The sequence below is a fragment of the Cariama cristata genome, unplaced genomic scaffold (genome assembly GCF_000690535.1).
Source record: "Cariama cristata isolate BGI_N322 unplaced genomic scaffold, ASM69053v1 scaffold2617, whole genome shotgun sequence".
Lineage (NCBI taxonomy): Eukaryota > Metazoa > Chordata > Aves > Cariamiformes > Cariamidae > Cariama > Cariama cristata.
This window is the reverse complement of record NW_009624794.1, coordinates 2,963-13,947: the sequence shown is the minus strand read 5'-3', so window position 1 is coordinate 13,947 and position 10,985 is coordinate 2,963. Positions and strand designations below refer to the sequence as shown.

At 40.4% G+C, this 10,985-nt stretch overlaps 1 protein-coding gene across 1 annotated transcript in view; it reads left to right on the top strand.

Annotated features, from left to right (window-relative positions):
- The window catches only part of DKK2 (dickkopf WNT signaling pathway inhibitor 2), a 42,450-nt gene extending 35,930 nt beyond the window's left edge, over positions 1–6,520 (top strand). Inside the window, exons 2-4 of the mRNA XM_009703303.1 lie at positions 4,996–5,146; positions 5,589–5,738; positions 6,270–6,520. Coding sequence (XP_009701605.1) covers positions 4,996–5,146; positions 5,589–5,738; positions 6,270–6,520 — 552 coding nt within the window. The remainder of the gene's footprint in view (positions 1–4,995; positions 5,147–5,588; positions 5,739–6,269) is intronic.
- The last annotated feature ends 4,465 nt before the right edge of the window (positions 6,521–10,985 follow it).

Here is a 10,985-nt window from a genome sequence, read left to right as displayed (position 1 = left end):
AAAGAGTGATGAAGGATTGACCTGGTAGCTCTACAGTGCTCTTACTTTCCGGCTGTACAACTGGCTATGGCTTTTCTTGTGTTCTTCAGCTCAGTCCCCAGTATCATCACAGGATGATTGCATGAGACAGAAGCTGGCTGAGTGTCCAGTACATTAACTGCAGTGATGTTGTCATTGATGTGGTACATGAAACTACTTTTCTTCTTGAGTGCTGCTCAGCATCCACAGTAAAAGGGTAATGAATAACCTCTATGCTGTTTCTTCTGCTGGGAGTGGTAGTAGCCATGATCTCCTGCCAGGACTGACTCTGCACTTGGACTTTATGATGTGCTGGGTTTTTGTTTTTTTAAAATATAGTTAACTGCTTCTGGGGGAGTCACTACTGATATCTAGTCCACCAAATCACTTATTTAGGCACCGTTCCTTTCCATGTTGAAGGTGGGTCTGAAGCCAGCAGTGTCTAGGACTGCTTGTGCTGGAGAGGTGATGACACAGCCTAGGTAAAAATGCCAGTGCCTCTTCCTGTCTTTCTCTGACATCGTTAGCCAGTAACGGTGTGGAGTAGCTTCAGCATAAAACAAATGAGACATCATAATATGAGCAAATGAGAGCCTGGTGACTAAGCCACTGGCTGGGAATATTGTCTTCAAATATTTGCTGGAGGCTATGCTGAAATTCAAGCCCTTATCTCCCAAAGCTCAATAAAGTGCATCTGCCATCAGTCTACTCACTCACCCTTCAGCACATTACAGTGTCTGTCTTTATCTCCCCCTGGAGTGCTTCTCCGTTACGTTTTATAGTGTCAGACAAAGAGACTCGGACTGACGGACTCCATAGCACAACAGTCCCACCACTGAGTGTTGCTCCAGCTTGCGGTGAAACTCTGTGGCTCAGGATGACTGTACAAAATACACAGGAGAGCAAATGACTCCAGCAAAAATATCAAGAAAACCTCATTGCACCGTGAAAAGGTGCTAAGTTAGATCTCCTCTGCCAAAAGGAGGAGAGAAAGGTAGAAATAAACCTCGTTCCTGCGCGCTCCTCCAATCAAGGGAATGGCGTTAGTCACACAAGTTAGTTAGTCCCTTCCTCAGCCTCACTGTGAAGTTAATACAAAAGGCAGAGCCTCGGTAGCCTGGAGGGACTTGTTCAACTATAAAAATCCCCAGCTTTTCTCCTTTATCATCCGCGCTGTTTTCCTTGAGTATTTCTATCGTTCGCTTTTAGCATTTTGAATATAAATTCAGGAAGGACAGGAATGGAGATTCATTTTCTCTCTCTCAAAAAGAGAAGTTTAACACTTACGTGTTGCTATGACCTGGCTGGCAAGGGTTGGTCTTGATGGACTGATGCAGGGGACATCCTGGCACAGCAGGAGCAGCGCCCGTTTAAATATCTAGCCTGAATCCTCCAACATTGCAAAAAATCCGGTACATCTTTGCTGCATGTTTTTGGACACGCATTCAACAGTATGTTTTATACAAGGATACAAAAGTAATTGGAATGACTGAGGAGAAAACATCTCAGCAAGCAATGCTCTTAATCAGACAACACATTTTGAAAATGTGGCTCATTATCACAGGCAAATCTAGTTTATGTCATGCTATGGGTGACTTCATCGCCTGTAATCTGGGCTAAAAAAAAATTAAATAGGATTGTTTAAATGCAGCTTCAAGGAGTGCTACATATTTTAATCTCAGTTTCATCTGGTTTCCCATGATATCAAAGCCGTGTTTAGTGGATAGAGATTTACAACCAGAAAAATGATATGTATAGCTGAAGAATGTGAAGGGATGATGTGCCTTGTAGAATTCGTTATCATTGCTGGGGAAGTAGAGCTGGTTTACAGCTTGCTTTTTCCCCTCTCCATCTGGGACTGATCTGTGTCTTTGTGTTGTATATAGGAAATGTTCTCTGCAATTCTCTCAACGTAAAGACTGTGTTTCAGGCAGCGTGGTGTAGGAGATTTTGAAAACCTTGACTCGTGTAGACAATTGTTAGCATGTACATTTTTACAAGTATGCTTTCTTTATCTTGTATTTAAAAAAAATAAATACACAATTGTACCTAGATTGGCTCAGCTGCTGCCAGCAATGGGAGAATTATGAACGCGTTTTCCCTCCTGATAGCCAAGGCGATGTACACACTGTATTATTTTATTTTATGTTTGTGTTATAATACTGAATGCTGCACAGTGATAGAAATTACTTTGCTGGGAGTGGGAGTTATTCCAGTGTATGTCTAGTGACTAGGAGACAGACACAAGGCTATGCAGGCGTTTTTGTTCCAAGCGCCCTGTGATTGATAGCTAGGATACGAAATGGATGGTGGTTTTGGAAGCAAGATCAAGGCAACTGATGGCATCAGACAGTTGCAAGAGGGTTTTTCCTATAGCTGGCTGGCAGCTGGTCTTTTGGGGTTTTCAATGGACTTGCCAGTTGTTGTCTGAGCTACACGTAACACAAAATTATTTTTTGATGTGCTGCAGTACTTTTCCTTAGGCAGGTCAATGTTTTGGCTTATTTTTTCATTTCGAAAGCGTCATCTTTATTTAGGATGGGGCTCTAGAGTAGGACTGAAGGCTGAGTTAGGTCACTTTCCTTAGCAATTTTTAATGTCAAAATTGTCTTTTCTTACTTTTACCATTCTTAAAGCTGAGAGTTGGCAATTAGATGCATATCTTAAAATATCTTTTATATGTCACTCAGCCTAAAAGCCAAAAGTAAAACAGTCACTAGATGTGGTATGTGAGAGAATTCATTAGCACCATTCAGGATCAGGGAATTCTTTTTTTAAAAGCTATTTGAGGAACCAGAAGAAAACTGCAAGTAGGCTTCTTGCTGACAAGTTGCAGGTGTATACCACATGCCCATATTGGAAAAAAGATGCGGTTATGAAGGTCTTGATGACAGACAAGGGTCTAAAATGCCTTCATCTCCAGGTTTTAGCTAGTCCATCTGTTTTTTATTTGCATTTCCCCCAGCTAGCAGAGTTAGTGTTTTCCAAACTCAGTATAATCATGCACAGGTCTATATAAAATTGCTTTTCTGCATTGTAAGATCCTTAGTTTAGTAAGGTCTCATTTAAGCCAGGGAAGCCTTACTTTTGTGGTAACTATATCATAAATGGTAAGTCAGCATTAATGATTCCGTTCTGGAAAAATGAGGGAAAGAAGTGATGAGGTTTAGGGGAGAGCATGTAGTTCTGCTTTGGTAGAGTAGGTAGAAGCCACTTAATGCCATAAGAGTACTGAACAGGTGGGTGCTTGCCTTTGTCTCTTATTGCTACTCCTAGCTAAAAGATCTGGCCGCCTTTGGCTTTCTCAAGAATAAATGTCTATTCTTAAGGGAGAAAGACTTACCCATACGTCAGGTTACTCCAAACAGCTGCACTCCGGAATCATTCTTCAAAGACACGTATTCCGAGGGCAGAAGTAATGCGGCAGCAGCACTTGGGAAATACCCAGCCAGCACTTTTGGTACTGTAAAGGAAATTTTGACATAGAAAACAACTAATGAAATCACAGGAGAAATGGTATGGTTCCTCCTCCTACTAATGGCACTAGAGAAATTTGCTTATTTTTATTATCAGACCTCCTGTTTCTTCTGCGATTCTCAACAGAACGGCAGAAAGACAGAGAAACAAGAACTTCATCTAAAAGAACAACTTGCAGAGCAAATTCTCAACAGCCTCCAAGTTTTTCTTTTCTGAGAGCAATACAATCAAGCCTCGATTTAAAATATAATTAGAAAAGTAATCAGCCTACATTGAAAATTAGTCAGTTGAGCTTTTTGTTTGTGGTGAATGATTAATTGCAAGAGTCATTTTGAAAACAGTGACAGCAAAACTTTGATTTATGTAAAATGCTGGAGAAAATTAGTTGAAGTGTAAACATCATTTTCCAGAAAGTGCCCAAAATTTATTCTCATCTTTTTATCTAAACAAATTGCTCAAGTATAATTTTAAGGAATGAAAAAAAATCTATGATTAATTTAATAGGCAGTAAAATTAGGTGCAGACAGAGAGCATAGTTGTAGCTGTGTGGGAGTCAGCAGAAAGGATGCTGGAATGTGGCGGTCTGTGTTGTTACAACTCCTTAAAGCATCATGTCTTTTTCGTTTGTAGGAATGAACTTCCTCTGTCTTTATGGGAGAATATAGTACTTTCACACCCTTCTTTTAGAAGTTAGTTTTCCTGTAAGAGTATGTTGGTTTTGATGATTATAGAATTGTATATGTGTGTATCTGCGTGCAGGGAATTACATGTGCGAGTCCGTTTGAGCTCCATAATATATTCCCTACTGCATACCCATAGGGTGTTGTTTAGCAGGTGGCAAGTTTAAGGAGTATACTAAGCCCGTAAGTGAAGTAAAGGTTATCAAAGTGAAATGCTGACCAGTGATGTTTGTTTGTTTCCAAGGAGTCCAACAGGTGTGGGCCAGTGGGGAGGTGCAATTGCAGAGGAGCCTGTACCAATGTGGTGTAGAGAAGGGTGAATTCATTATCCATCAGTGTGTTTGACACCTATCACAGGAAAATGCCTCCTTGGAGTTCAAATTAAAATGTCACCTATTGGTGGGTGTGTTTGAGGATTTTTACTGACCGAGAGGAGTTTTATGGCTCTGTTTATTCTTCACTGTGGAGTTTTAAGCTCTTGTCTAGGAATCAGAGGTCTGAACTCACAAAAATAGGAGTTCTGTCGTGCCAACATATGTTTGAGGCAAGAAAAGATGAAACTGCGAAGGGAGCCGTTTCTGTCATCTCCCCGATTCTTTAAGCAGATACATCTTCACCAGTAGCATGAGCTTAAAGGTTGCTACAGGACTGCAGTGACACATCCCTGCCTGTATCTCCTGGCCCCAGTGAATGGTACCTCAACTGTCACTTTCTTTCTTTGGGGGTTTCCATGTTTGCTTGGTTTTTGTTTTTTAAATGGGCTGCGTGTACATGCCTTGTACAAAGGAGTGCTTCACTAAACTTTTCTTTTACCCACCAGGCCTATCCTTGCACCAATGATAAGGAATGCGAAGTTGGGCGATACTGTCACAGTCCTCATCAAGCAACATCTGCATGCATGATGTGCCGGAGGAAGAAGAAGCGTTGCCACAGAGATGGCATGTGCTGCCCTGGGAACCGCTGCAACAATGGTACATCAGTCATTTCTTGGTTTTCCTCCTTAAAATCAGCATTTTGACAGCGTCTAAGTCTCTGAGTGTTCCCAGCAACAGTATTTTTTTTCTGGGTGACTATGCTTCTTTTTCTAAATCAAGAAAATTTCATTTTCTACTTAATTCCAATCCACTTTATTTTCTTTAATAGTATTTCTATGTTTAAGGCTTGTGTACTACCAGACTTTCTCCCATTTTGGGGTGAGGAAACCCAAAAATGCTGCTGCTGCTGCTTGAAATCACAGCACTACATTCAATGTGGTTTGATTCACAAATGTGATCAGGGACGGAGGTGTGATTAGAGCTGAGCATCACTGAGGCCAAGCCCCACCACTTTTGTGGCCCTGGTCCTGGTCTGTGTATGTCTGTTGGTTGCTTTTCCTCTTGTTCAAATCTGTGACTGGCTCTCTTTTCCTTGCAGGTATTTGCATACCAGTAACCGAAAGCATCCTTACACCTCACATCCCTGCTCTAGAAGGGCCACGCCACAAGAAGAACGGTCATTATGCTAGCAAGGATTTGGGATGGCAAAACCTAGGGAGGCCACGCTCCAAGCTGTCACACATAAAAGGTAAGATCACGTTTGCACTACAATGCTTTGTTCCTTCATGTTACGAATTGTGTTATTGCTGTTAAGAGACAGCAATGCAAACCAGAAATAGGCAGTAATTTCACAGTGAGTCAATGTCTATCGTGAGAATTCACAGCACGACTCAAAAAGCGATGTAACATCAACCAACAGTTCCTGTGATTGAAATAGCATCTGCTTTCCTCTCTGTATCGGTGGCAGACTGACAATCCGTTTTTCAGTTGTGCAAGACTGCACACATCTTTCTCTTGTAACAGTCATGTAATTAGGCACTTAGAATTCTGATTACAATCCTGCAGCTGAATTTCTCCTTACTAAGTCTTATGGCAGGTCTCATTAATTACCCCCTTGAACCTTCCTAATGCATATCTTCCCTTGTATTTACATCCTTCAAATAGCCACAGATGGAAATATCATCTCTCCTTTTTTCTGAGCTTCATTTGCATCAGTCTGCACCGAGTCTGTAATTTCATGTTTTCCCGTGAGGTAAAATAGTTTGGTTGCTCTTTTTAGGACACGAAGGCGATCCCTGCCTACGGTCATCAGACTGTATTGAGGGACACTGCTGTGCTCGCCATTTCTGGACCAAAATTTGCAAGCCTGTGTTGCATCAGGGGGAGGTGTGCACCAAACAGCGCAAGAAAGGGTCCCACGGACTGGAGATTTTCCAACGATGTGACTGTGCCAAGGGGTTGTCTTGCAAAGTATGGAAAGATGCGACCTCCTCTTCTAAATCGAGACTTCACGTGTGCCAGAAAATCTGAATGAGGATTGGGAAGATAGTATTAAGTGACTGTGGCTTTATGTATTTAACGCATTACGGCGGCATGGTGGGAAATGAGGACTGCAAATGAAAAGCAGAATGGCTAAACTAACAGTTAGGGTAGGAGTAGAAATCACACCAAAAGCATTTCTTTTTGAGCTGGTGGTAAACACAAGTGCCGCTGGAGTTCTCCTACTGTGCAGCTCTTCTGTAAATAACTTCTACAGTTTGTGGAAAATGCTAGTATGCAAAAAAGTACAGCGGAAATTAATGTCACTTACCTTGCTGTCTTGCTCTGTGATGTTTCGGGGGTTCAGTGTTAGGGCTACGGTAGCTTTCCAGCATGGTAATGACTGCTAAATAAATTGTATACCTTGTATTCCTATAGGAAGCAGTGCATGCCAGGAAGACTCATCTGTCAACACATTATTGGCCACATTGCAGGTGTGGAAATAGAAGTTACTGTGAATGTCCACACGCCCTTGTCATCCAGGGTTGACACTTGAGCAAAGAAAGCACTCCTGCAGGACAAGAGTGCTGTGGTTCACGGGCCCTCGTGAAAGAGGTGGAAACTTGCCATCTCACAATTTCAAGAGAGCAGCAGTTTCTCTAAGAGGAGGCATTTTAAAGAGGGTTTTGTTTCATACACATAGGCAAATTGAAATGCTTTATGTAGTTCAATGTCATAGTATGGCACTTACTCACTTGTATTTGCCTCAGTTTACTGCTAGTACACATTGGGTTGAACAGATGAAGCAAATATGTGCATGCTGAATCCAGAATTATATACAGGCAATTGCTCATTAGTCCTAAATATACTTTCCTTGCCTAAGCATACTTGCATTATAGACATTTCCAAAAGAAACAGCAGAGTGTTGAAGTGCGTAACATGAAGAGCTATGAAGTTGTTTCACTGTTGCTGTTATCACAGATGATGTAGACATTTGTTGAGGTGTTTAGAACGTACTGCTACGAACTCAAATTTTTACATTTTATTAGTATCAACAGGCTACTGATGGCACTCTGCAGAAGTATAACAGATTTGTTTCTTAGAGGCAGCAAAGAAAAAGGAGTTGGCTCTTGTGAGCACCTCCTCTCCTGCAGAGAAGGATGTAAGGAGATGGTACGACCGCAAACGATTTGTTACACATCACGCGATGTCACAGCATACCAGCCTCCAGCATGTATTCAGCCTGAACTTGATGTCCTCTCAGTCTGGACTGTTTTGCCAGGAATGATGGAAGTACATGGACTGTGGAAACAGCCGACAACTCTACATTGCGTACTGGTTAAAAAAAAAAAAAAAAAAAGGACAGTCCCTATCCCTTGACTTGTCTCCCAGGTCTTTTCAAACTTTTTTCGTTTTACTTATTTGCAAGTATTCCTTTGTATAGACATTGGTAAAGAGACTTATTTCTTCTTTAAAGAAGTCTGACTCTGTAATTGACCTCCTGCTAAGTTGTAATTACCCATTTATAATTACCCATTTTTATGTTTTGTAATACAAGGGACTTTTCTGTTTAATCATCAGTTCTGAACAACGCGGGTAGACCAGTATGTAGTTTAACTTTGATGACCATGTCACCCATACCTGACACCTTTTTCCACCAGCGGTTGTTTTAAAGCTATAGGTTAGCTATACCACCTGCTAATTAGAACACAGACCTCAGATACATTGCCTTTATCTCTCATAAGCGTCTATATAAGAGTAGTAGTATTATTTCACACACCTCTTTTTTTAGTTTTTATTGACCTAGAGGGACTGCTCAGAGACAGGGTCATCTTTTTTTAATAGCCTCAGAGTTTTATCTTGCAGTCCTATCATTGCAACTCTGCTTATTTCAGTTTTTCCCATGTAACTGAAACAGGAATAAGGCTCAGAAATAGCATAATTTCAAGATATTAAAAAAACTACAGGAACCAATTTTGCAAGTGTTATTTACACTGACACAGCACATACTCAGCAGAGGAGCTCTACTGCTCTCATTGTGACTACGTATAAAAGAAAATGATACCCAGCATGAGCAGGGCAGATTGCAGAAATAGGCTTTCAGCAATTTTTAGCTCTTCTTATCAATCATTGGCCTACTCTCCCTTTTCCTCTTGCAAAACATAGTTATTTGGGATAATTTATTTACAGGAAATGTTTAATGAGATGTATTTTCTTATAGAGATATTTCTTACACAAAGCTTTGTAGCAGAATATATTTGCAGCCTGTTGACTTTAATGTAGAAAAATGTATAAGAAGATTAAATATATTAAATGTCCTTTCCCATTCCTCCCCAAATATTTTACCCATATTCTTTTCCTTACCTGCTGCTTAAGAACAGTAGTTCTTTCTGGAAAGATATGCACATCTATTGAGAAAAAAAACCTCAAACATACATATATTTTAACTGTACAAGAAAAAGCATCTGATTGTACTTGTGTCTCAAAGCAGTATGCGGGCTGACTTTTGGTAAAACCCATGAAGGTCGTCTTAAAATCCCATGTGTCATTCCTACAAACGTGGTTTAAGTGGCAGCTATCTATATGCTTCTCTTGGGACACTTTACACCTAAACATTCAGGAATAAGTTTTCAAAATAACGCTCCTGGGTGCATGATATTCAGCCAAGCAGGTTAAATAGGAAAGGTGCCCAGACACAGTCCCTGGATAGTGATACACACCAGAGACTCAGGGTCGTCAAATTACACGGCGTTTTGCTATAGGTTACGGCACAGAAATGCACTGCTGCAAGATCTAGAACTAGCAATTCTGAAAGAGCAGCTGATAACAGCATTCAGCTCTAACAACATGAAACAATCCACATGACACAACTGAAAATATTGCTACTAAAACCAGCCAAGTTCTGATCCCAGGAAAACCCCTGCAGAGCTCAATAAATATTGCAAAATAATGGCTGTGGTTATTGAGCAACGGTCTCAATATTCTTGTTACTTGTTTCTGGTAACCCTTTGCTCAAACAGATGTACATCTGGCGGATGGAGTGGTCTCCAAGTCACACTGGTGTTTGTACAAAATGAAAAGGTTTTGCTACTGTTATTTGCAATATTTGGTGGGTAGGCCTTTGAAAATTCTAACACTTTTAACAACAACATAATAAAGTTGCAAGCATCTTCAGAGCCCAATGACTTCAACAGAGCTTGAGACTGCCAAAGCCTTCAGAGATTTAATCTGGGAACAAAAACAATAGGCACAGGCCGTTCGTTGCACACCACAAATACTGAACTGAATAGCATGCAAGCAGTTTTGCAAGACTGAAGTTTGATTGTTTAGAAGCCATTCATTTAATATTTTAGGGACATATACATAATTTTGAGCATAAGAGAAAAGCTAAATTTGGAGATAATTGCTCTCACTCACTATGTCACTCATCAAGGGAATTAAGTGTGACTTTGACTCAGTAACATTTCAGAAATCTGCTGTCATGACACAAGCACTAAGAGATTATTGCTGAACAACTCAAATAACACTCTTCCTATCAGCCTAGAATAGCCTCAGCAATGCAACATCTCTTTGGAAATACTTATTAACTTTGCTAAAAATAATGGATTTCTACTCTATAACAGCATATATTTTATTTACGGTATAAATGTGGCTGTGTAGTACTGTACTATTTGCTTACATTGTTTGCAACCTATAGTATTTATGATTTTAAACTTTTTTTTTTTAATGAAAGCAATTAAAATAGATTTATGCACTTACTCCTATAACAACACTTTCAACAGCATACATCCAGCACCTGACACCTAAACCATAATTCATTGAAATTCAGGCCATCTTCTGCATATTCTGACCCTCCTGCTTGTTACCTCAACAGCAGCAAAAAACCCACCACCCAAACCTCACCAAACACCATGAACTGTCTTGGGCAGAGGTTGGGAAGAGACATCCCTAAACCATTCCTTGTCACAAACCCACCACCCCTCTCTGCTTTTGCTTCAGAGCCCTGCATCACACCCACCACCCCCTCCCCCAACAAGAAAGGTAAATGTTATCAAATAAAATTTGTATTTTTCATCCCTTCCACTTCCCTTTCCTTCTAGGAAAGCCATTTTTAAAAAGATAGCCTGAAAGGCAAAGCCAGTAAATACTCATATAGCAGATGCTCTAAGCCAAGGCTTTTAAGGAGTCTTGAGATCTATCCTCTAACTTTCAAAAACTTTATTGCTAAGACAGTTATGTAGATAAGAAGACTGCATTTACAAAAAAATAAAGAAATCCAGCTCTCTGGCGTGTCAGTTGTTGAGTGTTCTGAAAATAACTGGCCACAATGGGGTGGGAAAAAGCAAAACAACCCAAATACTGCTTCCCCCCAACCCCCAAAAAAACCCATCCACCACAACCTCACCTGTAGTGCCCTGACAAAGGGAATGCAGTTACTTTTCTTTCAGTACTAAGCACAGTTCCACTCCACACAAAAACCATATTTATTTTTAAAAAAAAAAAGAAATCACACTAA